At 39.8% G+C, this 20,698-nt stretch overlaps 3 protein-coding genes across 3 annotated transcripts; 2 read left to right on the top strand and 1 right to left on the bottom strand.

Annotated features, from left to right (window-relative positions):
- Nucleotides 1–104: 104 nt before the first annotated feature.
- dnajc12 (DnaJ (Hsp40) homolog, subfamily C, member 12) lies at nucleotides 105–4,411 on the bottom strand. The gene is made up of 5 exons (XM_049601060.1): nucleotides 4,043–4,411; nucleotides 3,255–3,333; nucleotides 2,844–2,983; nucleotides 2,604–2,745; nucleotides 105–529 (listed from the first exon to the last, which is right to left on the bottom strand). The coding sequence occupies exons 1-5, from the start codon at nucleotides 4,118–4,120 to the stop codon at nucleotides 447–449; spliced, it is 522 nt and encodes a 173-aa protein (XP_049457017.1). The 5' UTR covers nucleotides 4,121–4,411; the 3' UTR covers nucleotides 105–446.
- Nucleotides 4,412–4,594: 183 nt separating this feature from the next.
- sirt1 (sirtuin 1) lies at nucleotides 4,595–13,481 on the top strand. The gene is made up of 10 exons (XM_049601058.1): nucleotides 4,595–4,603; nucleotides 5,589–6,144; nucleotides 6,645–6,767; nucleotides 6,929–7,164; nucleotides 7,270–7,422; nucleotides 8,049–8,196; nucleotides 8,296–8,375; nucleotides 9,569–9,752; nucleotides 9,880–10,404; nucleotides 13,163–13,481. The coding sequence occupies exons 1-10, from the start codon at nucleotides 4,595–4,597 to the stop codon at nucleotides 13,450–13,452; spliced, it is 2,304 nt and encodes a 767-aa protein (XP_049457015.1). The 3' UTR covers nucleotides 13,453–13,481.
- A 1,867-nt stretch (nucleotides 13,482–15,348) lies between these two features.
- cacul1 (CDK2 associated cullin domain 1) lies at nucleotides 15,349–20,672 on the top strand. Its single transcript, XM_049600895.1, has 8 exons — nucleotides 15,349–15,820; nucleotides 16,020–16,146; nucleotides 16,643–16,745; nucleotides 16,834–16,929; nucleotides 17,091–17,193; nucleotides 17,435–17,524; nucleotides 17,746–17,884; nucleotides 18,882–20,672. The coding sequence occupies exons 1-8, from the start codon at nucleotides 15,502–15,504 to the stop codon at nucleotides 18,919–18,921; spliced, it is 1,017 nt and encodes a 338-aa protein (XP_049456852.1). The 5' UTR covers nucleotides 15,349–15,501; the 3' UTR covers nucleotides 18,922–20,672.
- The last annotated feature ends 26 nt before the right edge of the window (nucleotides 20,673–20,698 follow it).

Raw genomic sequence — 20,698 nt, 5'->3', positions numbered from 1 at the left:
TGACTGACATTTGAAGTATGGAGCTCATCTTCATACATTTAAGACCATTTATATTAAAAAATTGCATTGAAGACATTAAATAACACACACAAGCAAAGTAGTATACACAAGATGCTTCAGTTTTATGGTCCCAACATTACAGACAAACACATATTACAGCATTAAAGGTACTCCAGCATCAGGCATGATCAAATCTCAGCAAAACTAACGACAAAATAAATTATTCTTATAATCTCATACACAACTCTTTGATTTCTGTTTGACAAAACATTTGACACTTGCGACGGACACATTTAGAGCTCACAGGTTCCAGTTTATGGAACAAGTTTCGTGAGTTATAGCCGAGCCATATTCACAGAAACTGACACCACAGTTCACAGGGTCCCAACTGAGTAAGGACAACAACAAAACACAAACATTTACACATAATTAAACTGTTGATATATTTATATTTCATAATTTCTGAACTTCTGCAGCAGACTAGATGGTGAGTCGCCGGCCCAGCGGAAACGTCGATGGCAGTAATCACCTGAGCAATGATGAGAGAGGTGAGTTAGTGGTATATAGTAAATAATGAATGGCACAAAAACAGTTCAATCCTGCTGATGTGATACAGTAAGCAATGTTAAACTGTATTACATTTTATGATATAATACACATATGACAACTGTTTCATTTCAGAAAAAAGAGGTATATCATTTAACAGCAAAAACAACATACAAGTGGAAAAACATTATCTTCTTAAAACCAACTTTGTAATTATTTCTACAGGTAGCATTATAGTGCATTTTGTCAGTGCTCAGTTTTACATATGTCATGGTAAGCTAGTAAGATGAAGGGTTACTAGGAAAATGGAACATTGTTTAATTATAACTTTTGCATGTGGTTTCTGCTGGTGTTTCATCCACCTAGCAGGCAGGGACTAACTTTTCTGAGGGATCTCAGACAGACCCAGTTAACTAAGCTATAAAAGCAGCAGGTACACCTGTGGCCCTCTGCACCGACGCTTAAAATTAGATGAAATGAATATAAAAACTAACAGCATTGTAGCATAATACAATTTGGAAAATGTTGTTCATAATTTTCTGAATTTTTTTTTTGTAGTTAAGATTTTTATTGCATGACAATCTTTTATAAAACAACAACAATCCAAAACAAACAAACAGGCAGGAGGTCTAGCAAATATTGACAGACATTAATAGAGGAAAGGCAGCTATTCAATCACAGTGGTGAGCTAATCATTAGTCCAACATGTCAGTTAGAAGTGTACGGTACCACTGTATAATCAGTGCATTAACACAATCAAATGGTCCCTCCTGTCATATATCTGCTGAAACTGTCCCATTGTTCATTAACCATATCATTTTTCCAAGTTAATCTTCTCAGCGTCTTTTCACACACTGTGATTTCCATCCTTTGAACTGTCCACATATTCAGTGTTGGAGCTGAAGTGAGGCTCCTTCAGCACCTTAGAATCATCCGAGCACAAGTTATAAAGCTAGTTTTCAATATTCTTAATACAAATTTATTTAAATTCGGCACTACAGTTTTGTCAGCAAGGAGACATTCCTCCACAAGGGAAAAACCAGAGGACATTCCCATAATGCATGCATGTATGTGCCATGTTCTTTCCTGCATTTCCAACATAGATCATCTTTAAGTCGGCCCATTCTATTGACTGTTTTGGAGTGTGATAATATCTGTGAATTATTTTATATTAAATAAATTTGCCTCTGGCTTCTCTGAAAAATTCCTTGACGTTGGAAAGAATCCCCTTCTATGTTTTTTCATCCAATTTACACCACGGGTCTTTCTCCCGTATCATCCTTACATTACCACAACCACTGTTTTTTTTATCCAGGGGCATATTTCATACTACTGTGATGCTTTCTGGAACATTAGTAGCAACTGCACACATCACTCTATTAGATTTTTATTTTGATGAAAGGGAACTTTCCCTTTAATACAGTCTCTAATCTGTAGATATTTCCAAAAGTGGCCTCTTCTTTCCAGGTTGAATTTTTCCCTCATCCTGTTATGAGAAAGAAAATTGCCCTCCTCAAATAGGTCATATAATATTTTGATACCTTTTCTTTACCATTGACTTTTCTGCTCAATTTTAAGACTTCAGTGCAAGTGGTTACCGTGAGGTGCACGTCATAAAAAAAGGATGGAACACAACCCTTTTTAATACGCATGCCAAGTACCTATTTTTTAAATATTCAGTGGCCCTAATGTCCCAAAAAGGGGAACTTGAGCAGCACAAAGTTTTCCTCTAGTCGCCCACAGTGCTCTTCTGGGTAGCATGTGACTTTCTGGTGTGAGTTTAGGGAAAAAATATACCATAACTATGTGACTAGAAGAGGTGCCAGTCACACATAGGCTGTGTGAACTCTGCTACAAAAGCTACAGAAATAAGGAAGAGGCACTAAAAAACAAGATTTGTATGCTGTCCATACTGCAACTGTCCACGTCCAGGCTTGTATCTCTGCAGATTTCTTTTAATAGTTGTTGTGTTTTGCACTTCAGAAGCATCATGCAATAAAATAAAGTGGATCTCCTTACATTCTCATGACTTTAATTACATTTTGTAATTCACTTACTTGAGGATGGCGTGTCACATGATGAAATCCTCGTTGCGTCTTGCTCAGACTGAGGGTCCTCTGCTTGGGAAGTGACAGGGCTTTCTGCATTTGAGGCCTCCAACATTGGTTCCTTCTTATTTCTCACAGCCCAGTGCATTGACTGAAAACAGATGATCAAATGTAACAGCAGACTTTCTAAGTTAAACTGATTATTACACAATATTTTAAAAAAAATCTGTACCAAAGTCAGTTACATACCATTTTTACAGAGTCGTTCAAGGCTTGCCAGTCACTAAACGGAATATTAACTCCACTTCTTCTCCAAAGGTCGTAGTTTTTTCTTTTGGTTTCATCACACAAAACCTCTTTGGCTTCCTGCAGCTTTTGGAAATCTGCCACTGTCAGAAAGAAAGAAAATATATGGGTCTAAGATGGAACCAAATTAGCAATAATAATTACCTTCTGCTTTGCATACAGTGGGCAGCTCTTCATTAACATAATCTGCTTTGAAGTCAAGACATCAGAAAGAGGCATTAACTGTTTGTTGGATAAGAAAGTCACAAATCATTTAAAAAAAGGTAAAACAAATTTAAAAGTTGGATTCATCTTGACTTTTTATCATACTTCTGGCCAATTTACAGGTGTCACAGTAATGGTTCACATATTAACCTGCTTTTGGATTGTCTAGGTGTTTGTCTGGGTGACATGCCAAGGCTCGGATCTTGTATTCATTGAGGATCTGTTCAGTCTGCACAAAAACAACAACAACAAAAGGTTATATAAATACAATGTACTTTTGCCAAACTAAATATTTGAAATCCAGGAATCAGTCACTTATTTTATTTCCAAGGGATATCCAGATTTACACACACATTTCTGAAAAAACAAAACAAATTCAGAATTATGAATATGTAAGGAAACATACCCACTGATTTTCTGAAGCTGGTCTATTTTATGTTTTCTTGAATAATATATTGATCAGTTTATTTTGAGGCCGTGAAATGCTCTGACTCACTGCTCGTGACGTGTGAGACAAGTATTGATCTTAGTGTTGCTACAGACAAAATAGTTTTAATGTAGGCCATCATGTCATTGTAGTTATTATAACAATTCTGATTTTCCTATCATGTTTCCATGTAGAAATAGGCCTATGAATTATGAATTACAAATGCTGTGACTCAACCATCGCAGACACTGGATGACGCACGACTGGTTGCTCTGACATCTTTTGCTGAAGCATCAACAGGTCTCGGTTCAGACTAACCTCTGGAGCGCACACAGCCTAATCCATTAATCTTTTGGTTGAACAACGCACAAGATCGTTGACGTACATCTAGCATTTAACAGTATCCCTCACTTCTGAACTCTTACACCTGTATGTTTTGGTTTGCGGATCCAAACACCATTATTTCACCCAGCAAATAGGCTGATCCTTAAACCCACTGGCGAGAACTTACCGACGACAACTCATCACACCCTAACAGCCCGTAGTAATCCTCCAAGTCCTCTGGTTTGCAGTTCAAAATAGCCTCCATATAAACCTGCTATGAGGTGTGTATGCTTTCTTCTCGTCACGGAGCAGCTTGACTGTCTGTTATCCTGGATCACAGATGTGTGGTTCAAGGGTCGCTGCTGCTGGCTCCCCCTCGCTGTTGCTGTGGGTCACTCACTGACAATCATCCACACTGGAGATATTCCCAAAGTTTATCTTGTTATTATTATGTCAGCTGTCTCTGGTTAGTTAGTGGAAAAACTATCAAATAGTTAAAATTGTAAAGGGAGACCTCTCCTGAGTTGTTGGGAATGTTTAGCGGTCCCTTCCATCATACGACATATGCTGCATTCACGTGTCCAAACAAAAGCTCCCCCCACTCAGCTCCATCTTTCTAGCATTCATAGGACCATACAATAAAGTCAAAGACAACCTTTAGCAATTAGAAAGCATATATATTGTGATAAAATCATGTTCTTGATGACTGAACAGCATATCATATGGCATATGTGGCAAAATGAACAGAGTAAGTTTGCAGGAGCCATATCATTTAGATCGAAATTAAAATGTCACCATACACATGTAATACAAAAGTTAAAAAATATTTCTTTTTTTAAATAAAGAAGCTCTATTTTGATACCTATACACGCTGTCATGTTATTTACCCTTATAAACATTTTTTTTAAATTTTCCAGATAAATGATGAATTATGATGTTATGAATATTTGTAGTTGCTAGTAATTAGTATTGAGTAGAAACAGAATACTTATGAGCTATCATTAAAGAATTCTGAGGTTCTTGTACTTGAGTATTTCCATTTTATTCTACTTTATACTTATACTCCTCTACATCTCAAAGGGGAAATATTGCACTTTTCACTCCACTACATTTATATGTTTGCTCTAGTTATTTTAAGACTCAGATTTATAATACAAAATATATAATATAATAAACTAATAAATTATGTTGTATCATTATAGATTAAACTGCCCAGCAGTATATGAAGCATCTAAAAAGAAAGCTTATCAGCTGCAACATTAAAGCTATTACTTGTGCACTCTCTCTCTTGTGATCACACAGTGACACAGAGGACCCAAAACGTGTGTTTTTAAACAGTAATGTCTAAATTTAGCACTTTATATTTCATATTTTTCTAATTCCGATATGTATCTTTTTGTATTTTATCTATATTTTATAAGTATTCTATTGCCATCTGTGCTATTTAAGCTACTGTAATGTGAATTTCCCCAGTATGGGATCAATAAAGTTTTATCTTGTCTTATCTTATCTTATCTTATCTTATCTTAGCATATCTCACATTATTTTTGAGGGCTTTAATGCATGAATTAAATTAAATTAAATTGGGCTTTTTACATTTATTATTATTATTATTATTATTATTATTATTATCTTATGTTTTTTAAATACAGTCAATTTAGATCCGGGGGCTGAGGCCTCAGGCGTCTACACCTACCAACGCCTCTGGTTTGACATCTGCGTTTTACTCACAGCTCTGTGTGGTCGGTCCTGAGAGCCTACATTTGCTCAAAACTCTTCGGACGGTGCTTGAAGGCAGCAATATTTTGTTATGGTTTTACGTCATCGACGTAAAAAGGGGACGTTCCAGCCATGACCACTGGTGGAGAAAGCGTCACGTGCGCTATGCAAATGAGACAGCTGTCCGAGGGGAAGGATCTGCTCAGCGGCTCTACGTGCTGAAGATGGCGGACGAAGAGACCAGTCTCGGAACGGCCTTTTCAGGCGCCTCCGACATGGAAGAACCCGCCGCGAAAAAGTCGAAAATCAGTCCGGTAACTAACCACGGGTTCAAAGTCGCTAAAGCAGACCCGTTCTCATGCGTCTCTGGGGACACAGAGAGCTGGGAGGCGGCGGTGAATTGTGCGCAGCTAGCGGAGAAGGAAGCGAAGCCGGTGATGGCGGTAGAGCAGGCCCCGGCAGCGCTAGGCGGAGACAACAATGGACTGGGACTGCTGGTCTCCGAGCCACACAAACCAGTAGTGAAACTAGACGGCAGCGCTGTGCTAGGGACAACTGAGGAGAGTCCTGGTATGTAAAGAGACGGAAATTTAATGAAGCTTTAAGAATTTAACTTACGCGACTTAAGTTGAAGTGGGCAGTGCTTGTTTTTACCAACTTAACCGGCGAGTTTAGCTAACACGGGATAAGTTACCGTTGGTTAACTCAAGCTAGCTAACTTTAACTACAGATATGCGGGCGCTGAGGTATGTTAACCATTACTTTTCATGACGGCAACTTTAACTTTTCTTTCGTAAAATAAAAATGAAAGAGAAAACTGTCTGTGACGTCTGTGAGTCATCTTGAGGGGATTTAACTCATTCCTTTACGGCACTAAACTTTCATAGCCGCCTACCGTTAGCATTTAGCCGGTTAATGGCTCTTTCCGAATAGCGTTCACTTCAGTAACCGTTATCACACTGAGGTTTTTGTCAGTGATATTGGTTGTAAATTATTGTAGTGGTTATTTGTGATAAACGCATCTTATTTCTAGTTTCATTTGTTCATTTTACGAACTTCTCTGTGCTCAGAATTTCTCGGACATGATGATATACCCTCCAATGGTCTGGCTGTCACACCGGACCACATCAACGAGGACGATGACAGATCCTCTCATGCAAGCTCCAGCGACTGGGCACCTCAACCCCAAATAGGTAAGCAGTCATGTGGATTTCGGTTGACACAAAGTTGTAGCAGCAAGCTTCAGTTACTTCTCTGATATGTTTTAGTAAGAAGAAAATAATTTAAACTACTCAGTAAGTGGCACAGCATATTGTTGAATACACTTCACACTGAGATATTGTGTTCTCGCCAGGTTCCTACAATTTCATCCAGCAACACATCAGAGAGACAGATCCGAGGACCATTCTGAGGGATCTGCTGCCTGAGACTGTACTCCCACCAGATTTAGACGACATGACATTGTGGCAGATCATCATCAACATCTCAGAACCTCCAAAAAGAAAGAAGCGGAAGGATATTAACACCTTAGAGGATGTGGTCAGGCTACTCCATGAAAGTAAAAGGATCCTTGTGCTGACTGGTGCTGGGGTATGCATTTACAGTAATATTATACAGTATTGCCACATGTTTGAGTGGAAACATAATACAAGTGTTCATGCTGTGAAGTCAGAATGCCTGTATGCTTTTGTGTAGGTGTCAGTCTCATGTGGAATACCAGATTTTCGCTCCAGAGATGGAATATATGCACGGCTTGCTGTGGATTTCCCTGATCTTCCGGACCCTCAAGCTATGTTTGACATTGAATACTTCAGACGGGACCCAAGACCCTTTTTCAAGTTTGCTAAGGTTTGTTCATTGTGTCCACATACTGTTGTCCTGTTGTTATCAAAGTTGATAACGATACATTAAGATTGATTTGATCATCCCTCAACAAAGATCCTTGTATCTGGTGTATGATGCAACAAGATAAAAAATTATGTAAAATGATGTAGTCAAAATTAAACACACCCTTCCACATTTTGCAAGGTGCTGCAGTGGTCACGCTGAAAAGTGATGCAAGCTGTAAAGTGTGTGTTATATCTAATATATTTGTATCCCTCAGCTTCCAGTTTTGTGGTTCTAATATGATAAACATATATCCTTGAGCACATAGATGAGATATATGCCCCTTGCATGAGGAAGGTCTATGAACAAAAGCTTGTAATGTAGTAATATATGTTGCAGAAGATTCCTGTGTGCAGATTACTGTGTTTTTACAATTTGTTTTATTAATTTGTTTTATTTGTTGATTTATAACTTGTTTAACTTAAATCTAGCACAAGACATTTAAATGTTCTCTCATGTCCTCTTGTCCCTTGAATGATAACAGAGATTTGAAAAAAGAAATGTTCCTAAGTTTTCTAGATGAAGGGTGCATAAAAGTCAGTACAGGATGATATGCATGGCTCTGGATCGTGCTCTCTTTGTTACAGGAGATCTACCCTGGTCAGTTCCAGCCGTCGCTCTGTCACAAATTCATATCTATGCTGGATAAGAACGGGAAGCTGCTGCGCAATTACACGCAAAACATTGATACATTAGAACAAGTGGCTGGAGTTCAGCGGATTATTCAGTGCCATGGTAAGCGATACAGCTAATAAATGGATCTTGCTTATTTTTTTATATAGTTTTGTCTGTTGTGATGGTGAAAGTCATTGTGCGTCATACATTTTATTTCAGGGTCCTTTGCAACTGCTTCCTGTCTTGTCTGTAAACACAAAGTGGGTTGTGAAGCTGTAAGGGAAGACATCTTTAACCAGGTATTCATTCATTACAAGCTGATCCAAGAGAACACACTTACATGCGTTACTGAACACTTCTGCACACACTACATATTAAGCAACACCAGCAACAATGCAAATGAAAATGCACAAACTGCGTTGTTGAACAGTAACTACATACAGCATTTCATGGTTATTGCATGAAAATACCCAACAAGCAGCTTCCAGCGGAGAATAGTGCAGGGCCCGAGAAAGCTGATTTGAGTACATTTGCTGTGTAAGAGATCTTACACTTGGTGTGAGCACGGGTGTCAAAACGATACCATTCCAGGAGTGGGCCACTCCAGCAGGAGCTATCAGAGTGAAACTAAAGACACATTGATCCTTTTCACAGTAGACATTTTGCCCATCAAACACAGGTGTAACAACCATCATTAATCGCTGTATTACTTTATTTGCTGGAAGGGAGCCGTTAATGTTATGAGCTCCACATGTAATTTTTCTGCTCAGAGAAGTCAGTCTCTGCACTGAAAAGCTCTTTGAATTTTACTTAAGACCTTTAAACAACTTGATGTTAGCAAGGCTGTCAAAATTTTAGTCTAGCAACATTTTTTGAAGACTGCAAAAAGACGCACAAACCTGTAGATGGACAGACTTTTGAGAAGGGAAAAAGAAAGCTGATGCTCATCAAACAGTATTTTTATTTGCTTATTAGAAGTAACATGACAGAAAATGTTTGGGAATCACTTCAGCAGTGTTTGTACTGCTTTGTTACGTATGCAGCTACAACATATTGTAAATCTATATTAGTGTCACCAGTATTGTCCACACATACTCTAGTTAAAATAGTGCGATTGGACTGTTTCTCTGATTATTTTGTCTTTTGGATGTTTGTTAGTTTTATTTTTATGTCATGATCATGTTTTAAGATGTGACCTAGCCTCCAGCTCCAGCACAAACTGACTGTAGTGATTATCCACAAGCAGAGATAATTAAATTAAACATGCTTACATAAACATCTAGCCCTGCGGGTTTTGCACTATGCGTCAATGAACAATTGTTGGGTGATTGTGAAAGTAGATCAGGGTGGTACCGCTTCCTATTTTGAGGACATTGGTTGTTAATGTGGATATTAGAGACCTGCAATGCCTGTCTAAATAAGAGGAACTTTGGCATGGCGTTCCGTTAACTATATTTTGTAACAGTGCTAATAAGATGAATTCATCTTGTAGGTTGTCCCTCGTTGTCAGCGGTGTCCAGATATTCCCCTGGCAATCATGAAACCCGACATTGTCTTCTTTGGAGAGAATCTTCCAGAGATGTTCCACAGAGCCATGAAGCAGGATAAAGACGAGGTGGACCTCTTGATTGTCATCGGCTCTTCACTTAAAGTCCGACCAGTTGCCCTCATCCCAAGTATGTTTTGTTCAGATGAATGACTTTTTGTTTTCTGTAAGGTGAATGCAATAACCAATCAGTTCTTCTTGTGACTACAGTAAACCCAAACATACATAAGTAACTGTTTTCTCTTGATCTTATCCAGACTCCATTCCTCATGAAGTGCCTCAGGTCCTGATCAATAGGGAGCAGCTGCCTCACCTCAACTTTGACGTGGAGCTACTCGGGGACTGCGATGTCATTGTCAACGAGCTCTGTCACCGGTTGGGTCAAGATTTTGAGCAGCTCTGCTACAACACAGTAAGACTCGCTGAGATCACAGAGAAACCCCCTCGGTTACCAGAACAGCCACCAAGTGAGGCCTTGCCTGCTTCCAGCGACGCGGCTCAGGAGGAGCAGAAGCAGCACAGTACAGACTCAGTAACTAAGCCTTTAGAGGAGACAGAACGTCCGAATGTCACAGACACTGCTGGTAATGTAACACCGCCAGAGCCTTGTCCAAATGCCCAGTGTCCCAGTGAAGAGACGGCTGAGCCTTCAGAGAAGCCAGCAGAAGATGCACCAAAAGAGGATGCTGCTGAAGTAAAAAGCCAAACCTCCAACATTGAATTTCGTAGACGATGCTGGATGAGTCGAATCAACAGAAGTCCAATCAGCAAACGCCTTGAGAGTAAGCTATAGACTATTGTACTGAGGACAACACTGTACTGTAATCAACAAGTTAATATATTATTTTAATTATTATAAATATATTTTATTTTTTGATATACAGTACAGGCCAAAAGTTTGGACACACCTTCTCATTCAATGCGTTTTCTTTATTTTCATGACTATTTACATTGTAGATTCTCACTGAAGGCATCAAAACTATGAATGAACACATGTGGAGTTATGTACTTAACAAAAAAAGGTGAAATAACTGAAAACATGTTTTATATTCTAGTTTCTTCAAAATAGCCACCCTTTGCGCTGATTACTGCTTTGCACACTCTTGGCATTCTCTCCATGAGCTTCAAGAGGTAGTCACCTGAAATGGTTTCCAACAGTCTTGAAGGAGTTCCCAGAGGTGTTTAGCACTTGTTGGCCCCTTTGCCTTCACTCTGCGGTCCAGCTCACCCCAAACCATCTCCATTGGGTTCAGGTCCGGTGACTGTGGAGGCCAGGTCATCTGCCGCAGCACTCCATCACTCTCCTTCTTGGTCAAATAGCCCTTACACAGCCTGGAGGTGTGTTTGGGGTCATTGTCCTGTTGAAAAATAAATGATCGTCCAACTAAACGCAAACCGGATGGGATGGCATGTCGCTGCAGGATGCTGTGGTAGCCATGCTGGTTCAGTGTGCCTTCAATTTTGAATAAATCCCCAACAGTGTCACCAGCAAAACACCCCCACACCATCACACCTCCTCCTCCATGCTTCACAGTGGGAACCAGGCATGTGGAATCCATCCGTTCACCTTTTCTGCGTCTCACAAAGACACGGCGGTTGGAACCAAAGATCTCAAATTTGGACTCATCAGACCAAAGCACAGATTTCCACTGGTCTAATGTCCATTCTTGTGTTTCTTGGCCCAAACAAATCTCTTCTGCTTGTTGCCTCTCCTTAGCAGTGGTTTCCTAGCAGCTATTTGACCATGAAGGCCTGATTGGCGCAGTCTCCTCTTAACAGTTGTTCTAGAGATGGGTCTGCTGCTAGAACTCTGTGTGGCATTCATCTGGTCTCTGATCTGAGCTGCTGTTAACTTGCGATTTCTGAGGCTGGTGACTCGGATGAACTTATCCTCAGAAGCAGAGGTGAACCTTGGTCTTCCTTTCCTGGGTCGGTCCTCATGTGTGCCAGTTTCATTGTAGCGCTTGATGGTTTTTGCGACTCCACTTGGGGACACATTTAAAGTTTTTGCAATTTTCCGGACTGACTGACCTTCATTTCTTAAAGTAATGATGGCCACTCGTTTTTCTTTAGTTAGCTGATTGGTTCTTGCCATAATATGAATTTTAACAGTTGTCCAATAGGGCTGTCGGCTGTGTATTAACCTGACTTCTGCACAACACAACTGATGGTCCCAACCCCATTGATAAAGCAAGAAATTCCACTAATTAACCCTGATAAGGCACACCTGTGAAGTGGAAACCATTTCAGGTGACTACCTCTTGAAGCTCATGGAGAGAATGCCAAGAGTGTGCAAAGCAGTAATCAGAGCAAAGGGTGGCTATTTTGAAGAAACTAGAATATAAAACATGTTTTCAGTTATTTCACCTTTTTTTGTTAAGTACATAACTCCACATGTGTTCATTCATAGTTTTGATGCCTTCAGTGAGAATCTACAATGTAAATAGTCATGAAAATAAAGAAAACGCATTGAATGAGAAGGTGTGTCCAAACTTTTGGCCTGTACTGTATATGAAAGTGAGACATAGGTGTGTTAAAACACAGGTGCTCACCCACTCATCTCATTAATTAAAGGTGCAGTGTGTGTAGGCCTTAGGCAGATATATTGGCAGAAATGGGATAAAATATAATAGGAGTGTTTTTTATTTAGTGTATAATCCTGAAAATAAGAATAGTTACCTTAGAATAAGATGCTTCTATCCACAAAGGGAGCTGGTCTTCGTCCATGGAATCCACCATGTGGCACTGCCATGTTTCTGCAGTAGCCCTGAATGGATAAACCAAACACACAAATGAAAGCATTAGCCACTGTAGTTAGCAGCCCCTCTGGGACAAGCCAAACAGTAGCCATGTTTCCATCAGCCTGTTTAGATGCGCATCTTGAAGTATCGCATCGGAAAATTATGATGGAAACACCAAAATTCGAATTAAAATCCCCTGATTCGCACAAACTAAAATTCGCTCACTTTAGCCGGGTTTTGGTTGATTTGAAAAAATGTTGATTTGCAAAACGGGGGATGGAAACAGTTACGTTCAAATTAAGTATGACATAGCGCACCTCTCTTCATGGTGATATCCACACTCCGGGTCAGGATGGCGGTATTGCATTTACAAGCTGGTTGCCAACCGCCAACATAGCTTGTGTGGAAAAAAAAACACAGATTTCCAATGTGAACGTGCTTTAATCAGTGTTTTCGACTGTCTAAATCTCAGGACCCATTTGTTTTGGAGAGAAAAGGGCCACTGTGGGTAATTTTGCTCCCAGTAAAAACCTCATAAACAATTAACACAGAAGGAATCCTAGCCAGGACTTCACACGTAGCACACAGGAGAAGTTTTAGCTGGTTGCAATATTCAAATCTCACTAGAAGCTACTAAATTCTACACACTGCTCCTTTAAAGCTTGCCATAACAATATTTTATTTAATTTTTCCTCATGCAGCACGAAAACAAATGTTGAACCAAATAAGTATGGATGATTTAAAATCTTCTCCAGATATTGATTTCAGCGCTGTAAATTGTTTGTATCATTTCCCACAGCAGGCCAGTACCTGTTCCAAACACCGAATCACTATATCTTCCATGGGGCTGAGGTTTACTCCGACTCCGAAGATGAGACGTCCAGCTCATGCGGGAGCGACACCGACGAGTCCGAATGCAGCGCAGAAGGGGTGGAAGAAGACAGCGAGCCAGAGGACGCCGACACACTAGCAGCAGATGGAGAGACATGTCTCAGAGACACAACACAACACACTTTAGCCAACGAGGCCTCATCAAGTGCGCAGACTGGCAATACTTCTGAAAAGACTCAGAGCACCACACATGTTTAAATGTAAAGTACGGGGTCGATAAAGCACTAATTGTCTTTTTATATATATATATATATAGAGATATATATATATATATATATATATATATATATATATATATGTATATATGTATATATGTATATATATATGTATATGTATATATATATATATATATATATGTATATATATATATATATATATATATATATATATATATGTATATATATATATATAGTTTCGTATATTTTTGACTCATCAACCTTACTATTTTTTTTTCTTCCATAAAGTTGAAATTACAATGACAACTTTGTGTGAATACGCAGCAGGTTTTTCTTTGTGCCCAGTTTGGTCACATGCATTGTGTCTGAAACTTCATACTGTATACTACTTACTAAATAGAATGCAGTAGTTTTTTTTTTTTTCTTTATAAGGATTCTTTCCATGTGCTCATCTCACAAACATTCACATTTTGTAAAATTCTTTGACACATCCACTGCAGCGTACAGCGAATGTGACACTAGATTAAGCTTTAATTCCTAAATTGCAGTCATTACAAGCAAAGACTTCAAATGTCTCAGTCCGTAGTGTGAAGCCAGCTGTGGTCTAATGGTGTGTTTTAGAGTTGGGTCATGTTGCCATTGGGGACACATGTATATATGTAAGCCTACTGCCTGCTAAATAGTGGGTACTATGAGTTTCAGACACATAAATCTTCAGATGGTTTACTTGAACACATTGTCTATTTTGCAATATAAAAGTTCAGCTCTGCCCTTTCTTGAGGGTAAATGCTAGAAAAAAAGAACAGTACTCTTTAATTTTAGACCAAAGAACACTTAATCAACACGCTCCTACATTGTCATAAGCTTTGTATGTTTAACCTGTCATTTAAATCTTGGAAAAAATATAACTATTGAAAAGGTGTTCCTTTCGACATGTGGCAGCTACTTTTTATGGTCAAGCCTCTTATTTTTATACTCTGATGTGAGACATACTCATCAAAGAGTAGGTGATAGTTTATATCTGAACGAAGTTATACTAAGTTGTAATATTAAGCCTTAGGGATATATTCAATGAGTTCACATTGAAAAATGGCACTTTTTCCCTTCTTATAAAACCGGTTTTGTTGCCCATGTCACTTTTCATAGAGTTTAAAGTTAAAACGGTTCCATGCATTATACAGAGGAGTCTGCTGCCTGTAAAGATTTCAGTGTTGATAGATGGACATATTTGAGCCAATGTGTTGGATAAAGGTCCGCACCAACATAATTCACTTACCATTTACAAGGTATCGTTTTGTTTACGGTTTAAGGAATAAGATTTTTTTTTTTTTTTACATCCTTATAGTTGTTATCTCTTCTGGGGTTCTCAGTAAAAAAAAAAAAATAATGAAAAACACTGACAACTCATTTCTGTTATTTCATACACACTGCAACCAGGCCCTCGCACCAATAGCTTCAACGTGATGGTGCAGGCGTGAATACTGCGCCATCTAGCGCCTCAGAGCTCACACTGACAGTTCCTCATTCCACCCAACAGGGCTTTTAAAGACCATTTAACTCGATTGAGAGGGTTTCAACGGGACGCAACGACTAAGATATATTTCATTTCATTATATCACAAGATAAATACCTTTACAACAGCAACACAGTACAGTATGTGAGGACTTAACACTAGTATGTTGTCGAAAACTTTGTAGAATACTATTATCCGTGCGTTACTAGTGTGCGCATGCGTAGTACGGTAATATGAGGTTTCTACCTAAACCAGTTAATCTATTAACAGTCGGTTGATCAATATTTAGTCTTTAAACAGTTTTACATGGTCCAGTTGATTAAAGTTACCAAAAACGAAGCCTAGAAACGGTTTATTTAGGGTCTCGGGTCTTTGGAACTACATTTCCCATCTGTCTCAGTTGTCCCGTAATACGCCGTGTCGTAAAATTCAGTTAACAACAGAAACCGAGATGGACACCACCGAAGACGCCTGACAGTTTCTGTCTTTGTCCCTAATTGTTATCTGAAATGTTTATGTAGTGACGCCAGGCTTCAGCACACAGGACCGGTTGTGAAAATGGAGGCCATGGAAGATGACAGTTTGGAAATAAAAGACGACCATAACCACAACTATTGTGCGAGCAGCGGCAGTAAAGTCCGCACGTATCTGAGTAGCCAGCTGTCGGATGGAAGCGCCGTCCCGCAGCCCGCCTGTACACCGGCGCCGGGAGGAGAACCGGGGAGTCGACGAGGGAAACTGAGGTCCGGTAGCACCGGGGGGTCTAAGTTCATGGACTCTGATTCAGGCAGCGAGAGCAGCGAAGTCAGCGAGACTGACAGCACGGCTCCGCCAGCTGCTGAGGGAAAATTCACCCTCGATTCTACTTCCAAGTTCCGTAAGTTCAGATCAAGCAGGCACTGTGACAGCAGGGCCTGATATCCTGTGTTCACCCAGCAGCTCGGCCTGCTGCAGCATGTGGAGACTGATGCTCCCGGCGGAACGACTGCCTGTCTGTTAGGCCTGATGGCTTTGACCAGAATCATAATGTTTAACAGGTCATTTTAAAGCTGACCAGTTCTCCTCTTTCCACTCAGTGCTGAATGCAATGGCTGTAGAAGACTACCGGAAAAACCATTGGCCAAACCTGGAGAAGGCAATCGACCGTCTGCTGATCCAGAGTCCAACAGACCACATCTCTGTTTCTTATGCACAAATATACAGGTGAGACTAATGTAAAGATACACCTGGGCTAAACCAGATTACCCTACAGTTTGTGATTTCTGTTGCCTTGAGAAGCCCCATAAAGCAGTGTTGTAGCCAAGAGTAGACCACTTAAACTGAGACCAAGTCATGACCAAGACCATTGCAGGGTGAGTCCCACACTGCATAGCACATTTATAATAAAATGTAGAGCATGCAAACCATAGGCAGTCCCCAGATTGATCCAAAAGGTTCACATTCCCATAAAAACACTCACAGAAAACAAATCAAGATTCCTCTTTATGCATCTGTTTGCATGTGCATATGTATAACATGAGAAATATGAGACGAGACCAAGATCTTCAACCTTTCTAGCATATGTAACACATATAATATTGCTAATCTTGAGTACTATAACACTGCCATAAAGATGTCGTGCCTCACTGGTAGATTTAATTAAACTGATATTCTGTGTTTCTTTACCAGCCCGTGTTTCTCCTTTGCTTTGTTTCCCCAGTTACGTCTACAAGTGTGTTTGCCAGCAGCACTCTGAGCTGCTCTACAATGATTTGACATTAAAAATAACAAATCATCTCCAACAGGTTTCAACCCATCTACAAGTAAGCAAATCCAAAGTCAAGGAATTGATTATGTTCAGCACATGCAGAAACTGTAAAACTGACAAACATTTGTGTTCTTGTTTTCCAGGCCAGCCCACCTGAGAACTTCATTGAGAACTTTAATGTTGCACTGACGCAATACACAGCTTCTCTTCAGTGTATAGTTCCTGTGTTTATGTACTTGGTAGGCATCTAGTTTGTTTAATATATGTTGTGAAGGCAGCATAGAACATGCACTATTAAGTGACATTTCTCAGTACAAAAATACAGCCTTGTGCCATGGTGTCACTTGTATTAAGTTTAATGCAGGCTTTTCTCTTTTTATTTTCTTTGTTAATGTTTCAGAACAAGTTCTACATCGAGTCAAAGCTGAACAGAGACCTAAGAGAGGATCTGATGAAGCTGTTTGCTGATCATGTCGCAGAAATACACGTGAACACACTGATGCGTGAGTGTATTGCTTTTTTTCAAGCCCTGATGGCTTTCATTAAATTCAAACACTGCTCCTCTGCTTTTAAATGTGAACCTGTAACACCTAAAAGTGCTTACATGAAGAGCTGATGTTTGTCTCAGCCCGTTGGGGTGTTGTTGTGGATGTGGGAACTGCACCGAGAGAAGACTTCATTCTTTGCTAACACAAACATCTTCTGAAATATATAATGTTTTTAATTTATTCTTTTCATGTCCAGCTCTTCTCATCAAAGCTCATTCCATGCCGTTTCAAGTGCAGCCATCTACAATGGCCAGTGTGGTTAAAGGCCTCTACAGCCTCCGACCAGGTGAGCTGTGCTCATTGTTATTACATGTTCTGCTGCCAGAAAGCTTCTGTCTGATTTAATGTCATTTAAGTGCATCCCTGTTGCAAGCTAATGTAATTTTCTTGCCTCCACTACAGCAAACCAAACAGACATATTGGTTTATTTCTTCCACCTACAGAATAAGATGCACGATAGATGTTGCTGTTGTTTCATAGATTTTTTTTTTTTGTTTCCTCTTTCAGACTGGGCCCAGTTAGCCCCTGCTCTCTTCTCTGGGTTTATTCCCCAAATCAACCCCCCAGCTGTGGAGTCTCTGCTGCCTGACTACGCCGCTCATGACCAGAAGTTACAGATGGAGCTCTCCATGAACGGATTCCCGCGGTCAGTTTTCTAAAGCTTCAGTCTCAGATATTCATAGTCTGAATAAAAACATAGTTCTGGGATGTACACTTAACTTCAAATCAGGGGTGTCAAACATACCATCCAGGGGCCAGAACCAGCCCGTCAAAGGGTCCAACCCGGCCTACTGGATGACTTAAAACACCTTATATTGATAAACTTGTGAATGCTAAGAGGTACTCGGGTAACAGTGAGTAGTAAACTGACTGAACAAGGAAAAACTGAGACATATTGTTAAACTGCACTTAATTTTGTCAAGACATCTCAGGCTGTTCGTCATCTTTATTGTCGATGGATGAATATTTTTATGCCTCTGCCCTGGCCATTGCCGTGGCCAGAGGCATTATGTTTTCAGGATTTCTGTCTGTCCGTCCCATTCTCATGAACGCAATATTTCAAGAATGCCTTCAAATTTAGCACAAACTTCCACTTTGATTCAACAATGACTTGATTAGAATTTGGTGGTCAAAGTTCAAATGTCACTGTGACCTCACAAAACATGTTTTTGGCCATAACTCAAGAATCCATCAACTAATTATGGCAAAGTTCAAAGTTCAACTTCACTGTGACATCATAATGTTCTGCAGAAACCCTTTTCTGGCCATTATTCAGCATCATAAGGGGAGACATTTGGTCGGTCAGATACTGAAATAGTGACACTAATCCTGGATGTTCATCTTGAAACTGTGCTGATTGTGTAGATCTTCTGTGCTGCTGGATTGAACATGTGTATGAAGCATCAGTGTTTTCACAGACATGCGTGTAACCTGTAAGTGCAACTTGACAGGTGTGCAGATGTGTACAACCATGAAGCAGTAATTCTAGTTTCAGAATTACTTGTACTTTTTATAACGCAATGGTTTTCCTGGCCCGGCCCACTTCAGATCCAGTTTGGCTGTATATGGCGCATGACCTAAAATGAGTTAAACACCCCTGCTCCTACTTTAAATCACTAATGTAATATGTTTTTGTTTTCCAGAGGTGACCAGTCTCGCAAGCGGGCCAGTGAAGACTCTTGATAGCAGAGCCGCCGTCACCAGATTCAATGCAGAACTGTTACTGTGCCTCCTACATCTTTATCACAAGTTGGCTCACTGCACTAGGTACAATGTTGACAATGTGTCAGTTTCTTCTCTGTCCTAAGTCCCTAAACACTGTGAACAACAAAGACAGCTCGGTGTTGGGTTGCTGAGCAGAAGCGTAATCTTACTGCACTAAAAACAAGCACACAGACTTCCATTATGGTGCTTTCCTCTGTGATGCATCCAGCTTCAGTATTTGTGGGATGCTGCTGTGTGTGCTGAGATGGGTTTCTTCATGTTCTCCTCATTTGAAGAGTGCCTTCATGGTGCCTTCTGATCGGATATCCTTATGAGGGATAGGCTGATGATGGGTATTTCATTCCTAACCTTTAACATGGAAGTGTCTTTTTGATAGACTGGGCTAATCAAGACTTTCTATTGCTGCTAATAATACTGTCCATGTGATAATACTACAGCTCCCTCAGTTTCACCCACTGTGTCTGTAACCCAGCGGCTTCACTCAACTCAAACAAGCACGGAAAGAAATGAGAACAAGAGGAACTAAGTCATTGACCTCAACTATGATTCTCTTCTTCATGTTGCCTTTACTGTGTTGGTAAACCGGATTGTATTTTCCCGTTACGCCAAAGAGGATTTGCAGTTCATTTTATATATAATGCATTGGATTCAAGCTGACATTGTTAATGTTGTATGCTGTCTGAGTCACTGAGCCATTAATTTTTTTATACTAACACATTTTGAGCTTTGGTTGTTTATTAGGCTCTAGTCAAATTCTAACTTTAGATATGACTTGTCTGTTTTAGCCTTGCATGTAGGATTGGCAGCGACTGCCATGGAGGACATTACATGATGTACTTGCCAGAAAACTTAAACAACCACTGAATGGTGTTTGACAATTTCCTAATTTGACCTCAGCTTGTTTGGCAAATAAATTGTCCCTAAAATGTAAATATATCAATGATGCTTCATCACATTTACATAAAGAATTAGGCTTGGGTGGTATCTTTTTTTTCCATACCTTCTTGTTAATTCACCAGGGTATATGGTATATAACGGTATTTGTGTTGGGGGGGGGAAACCCGTCAGAACCAGAACCATCTTGGTTAGTCTCCATTTTCCAACAATCACCAACTCTGGTTTGGTCAAAACAAACCCCTGATTCACCGACTTTTTCTACATACTGTTTTTTACCAGCGGTCTGTCTCTGCAATTGCTTACCAGCTTTAAAAGTCCTGTAACTTTATCCCCACCACTCACAGTCACCATCAGTCTCAGCTCATATGCCGGCGCCACTTGTAGAGACTGACCTCTGGTGGTGCACATTGTGCACTACAAAACATCACCTCAATACCGCATCTCCATATCAGTTTAATAGGAAGAAGAGTGTCTGTATTTTTGACAGTATTAAAGAAATCATACTCTCTGGATTTCTAAATACCCTAATATACCGTAATACCTTAATACCGCTCAAGCCAAAAAAGAATGATATGCAAATGCCATTTGGCCCGAGTCTGGCTTACTTAAATGTTCCTAACATGAATAGCCTGTCAGCGATGTAAATAGTTTTTGGTCTTTGCATAGTAGTCAGTGTACACTAGCTTTTGTCACAGATGCATTTTTTGTTGAATGATTCACTTGAATAGGATTTGATACAAGGTCTTACACTGTTTTAAGTGTAAATAGATGCTCATGGTTCTCATCATCTTTCAAATAAACTAATTTCATTATTCATGGAGCACGGAGCTGATTGTGT

The sequence above is a fragment of the Epinephelus fuscoguttatus genome, linkage group LG16 (assembly GCF_011397635.1).
Source record: "Epinephelus fuscoguttatus linkage group LG16, E.fuscoguttatus.final_Chr_v1".
In the NCBI taxonomy this organism is placed as follows: domain Eukaryota; kingdom Metazoa; phylum Chordata; class Actinopteri; order Perciformes; family Serranidae; genus Epinephelus; species Epinephelus fuscoguttatus.
Note: the sequence above shows the minus strand (reverse complement) of the source record. Positions and strands in the feature narration are given on the sequence as shown.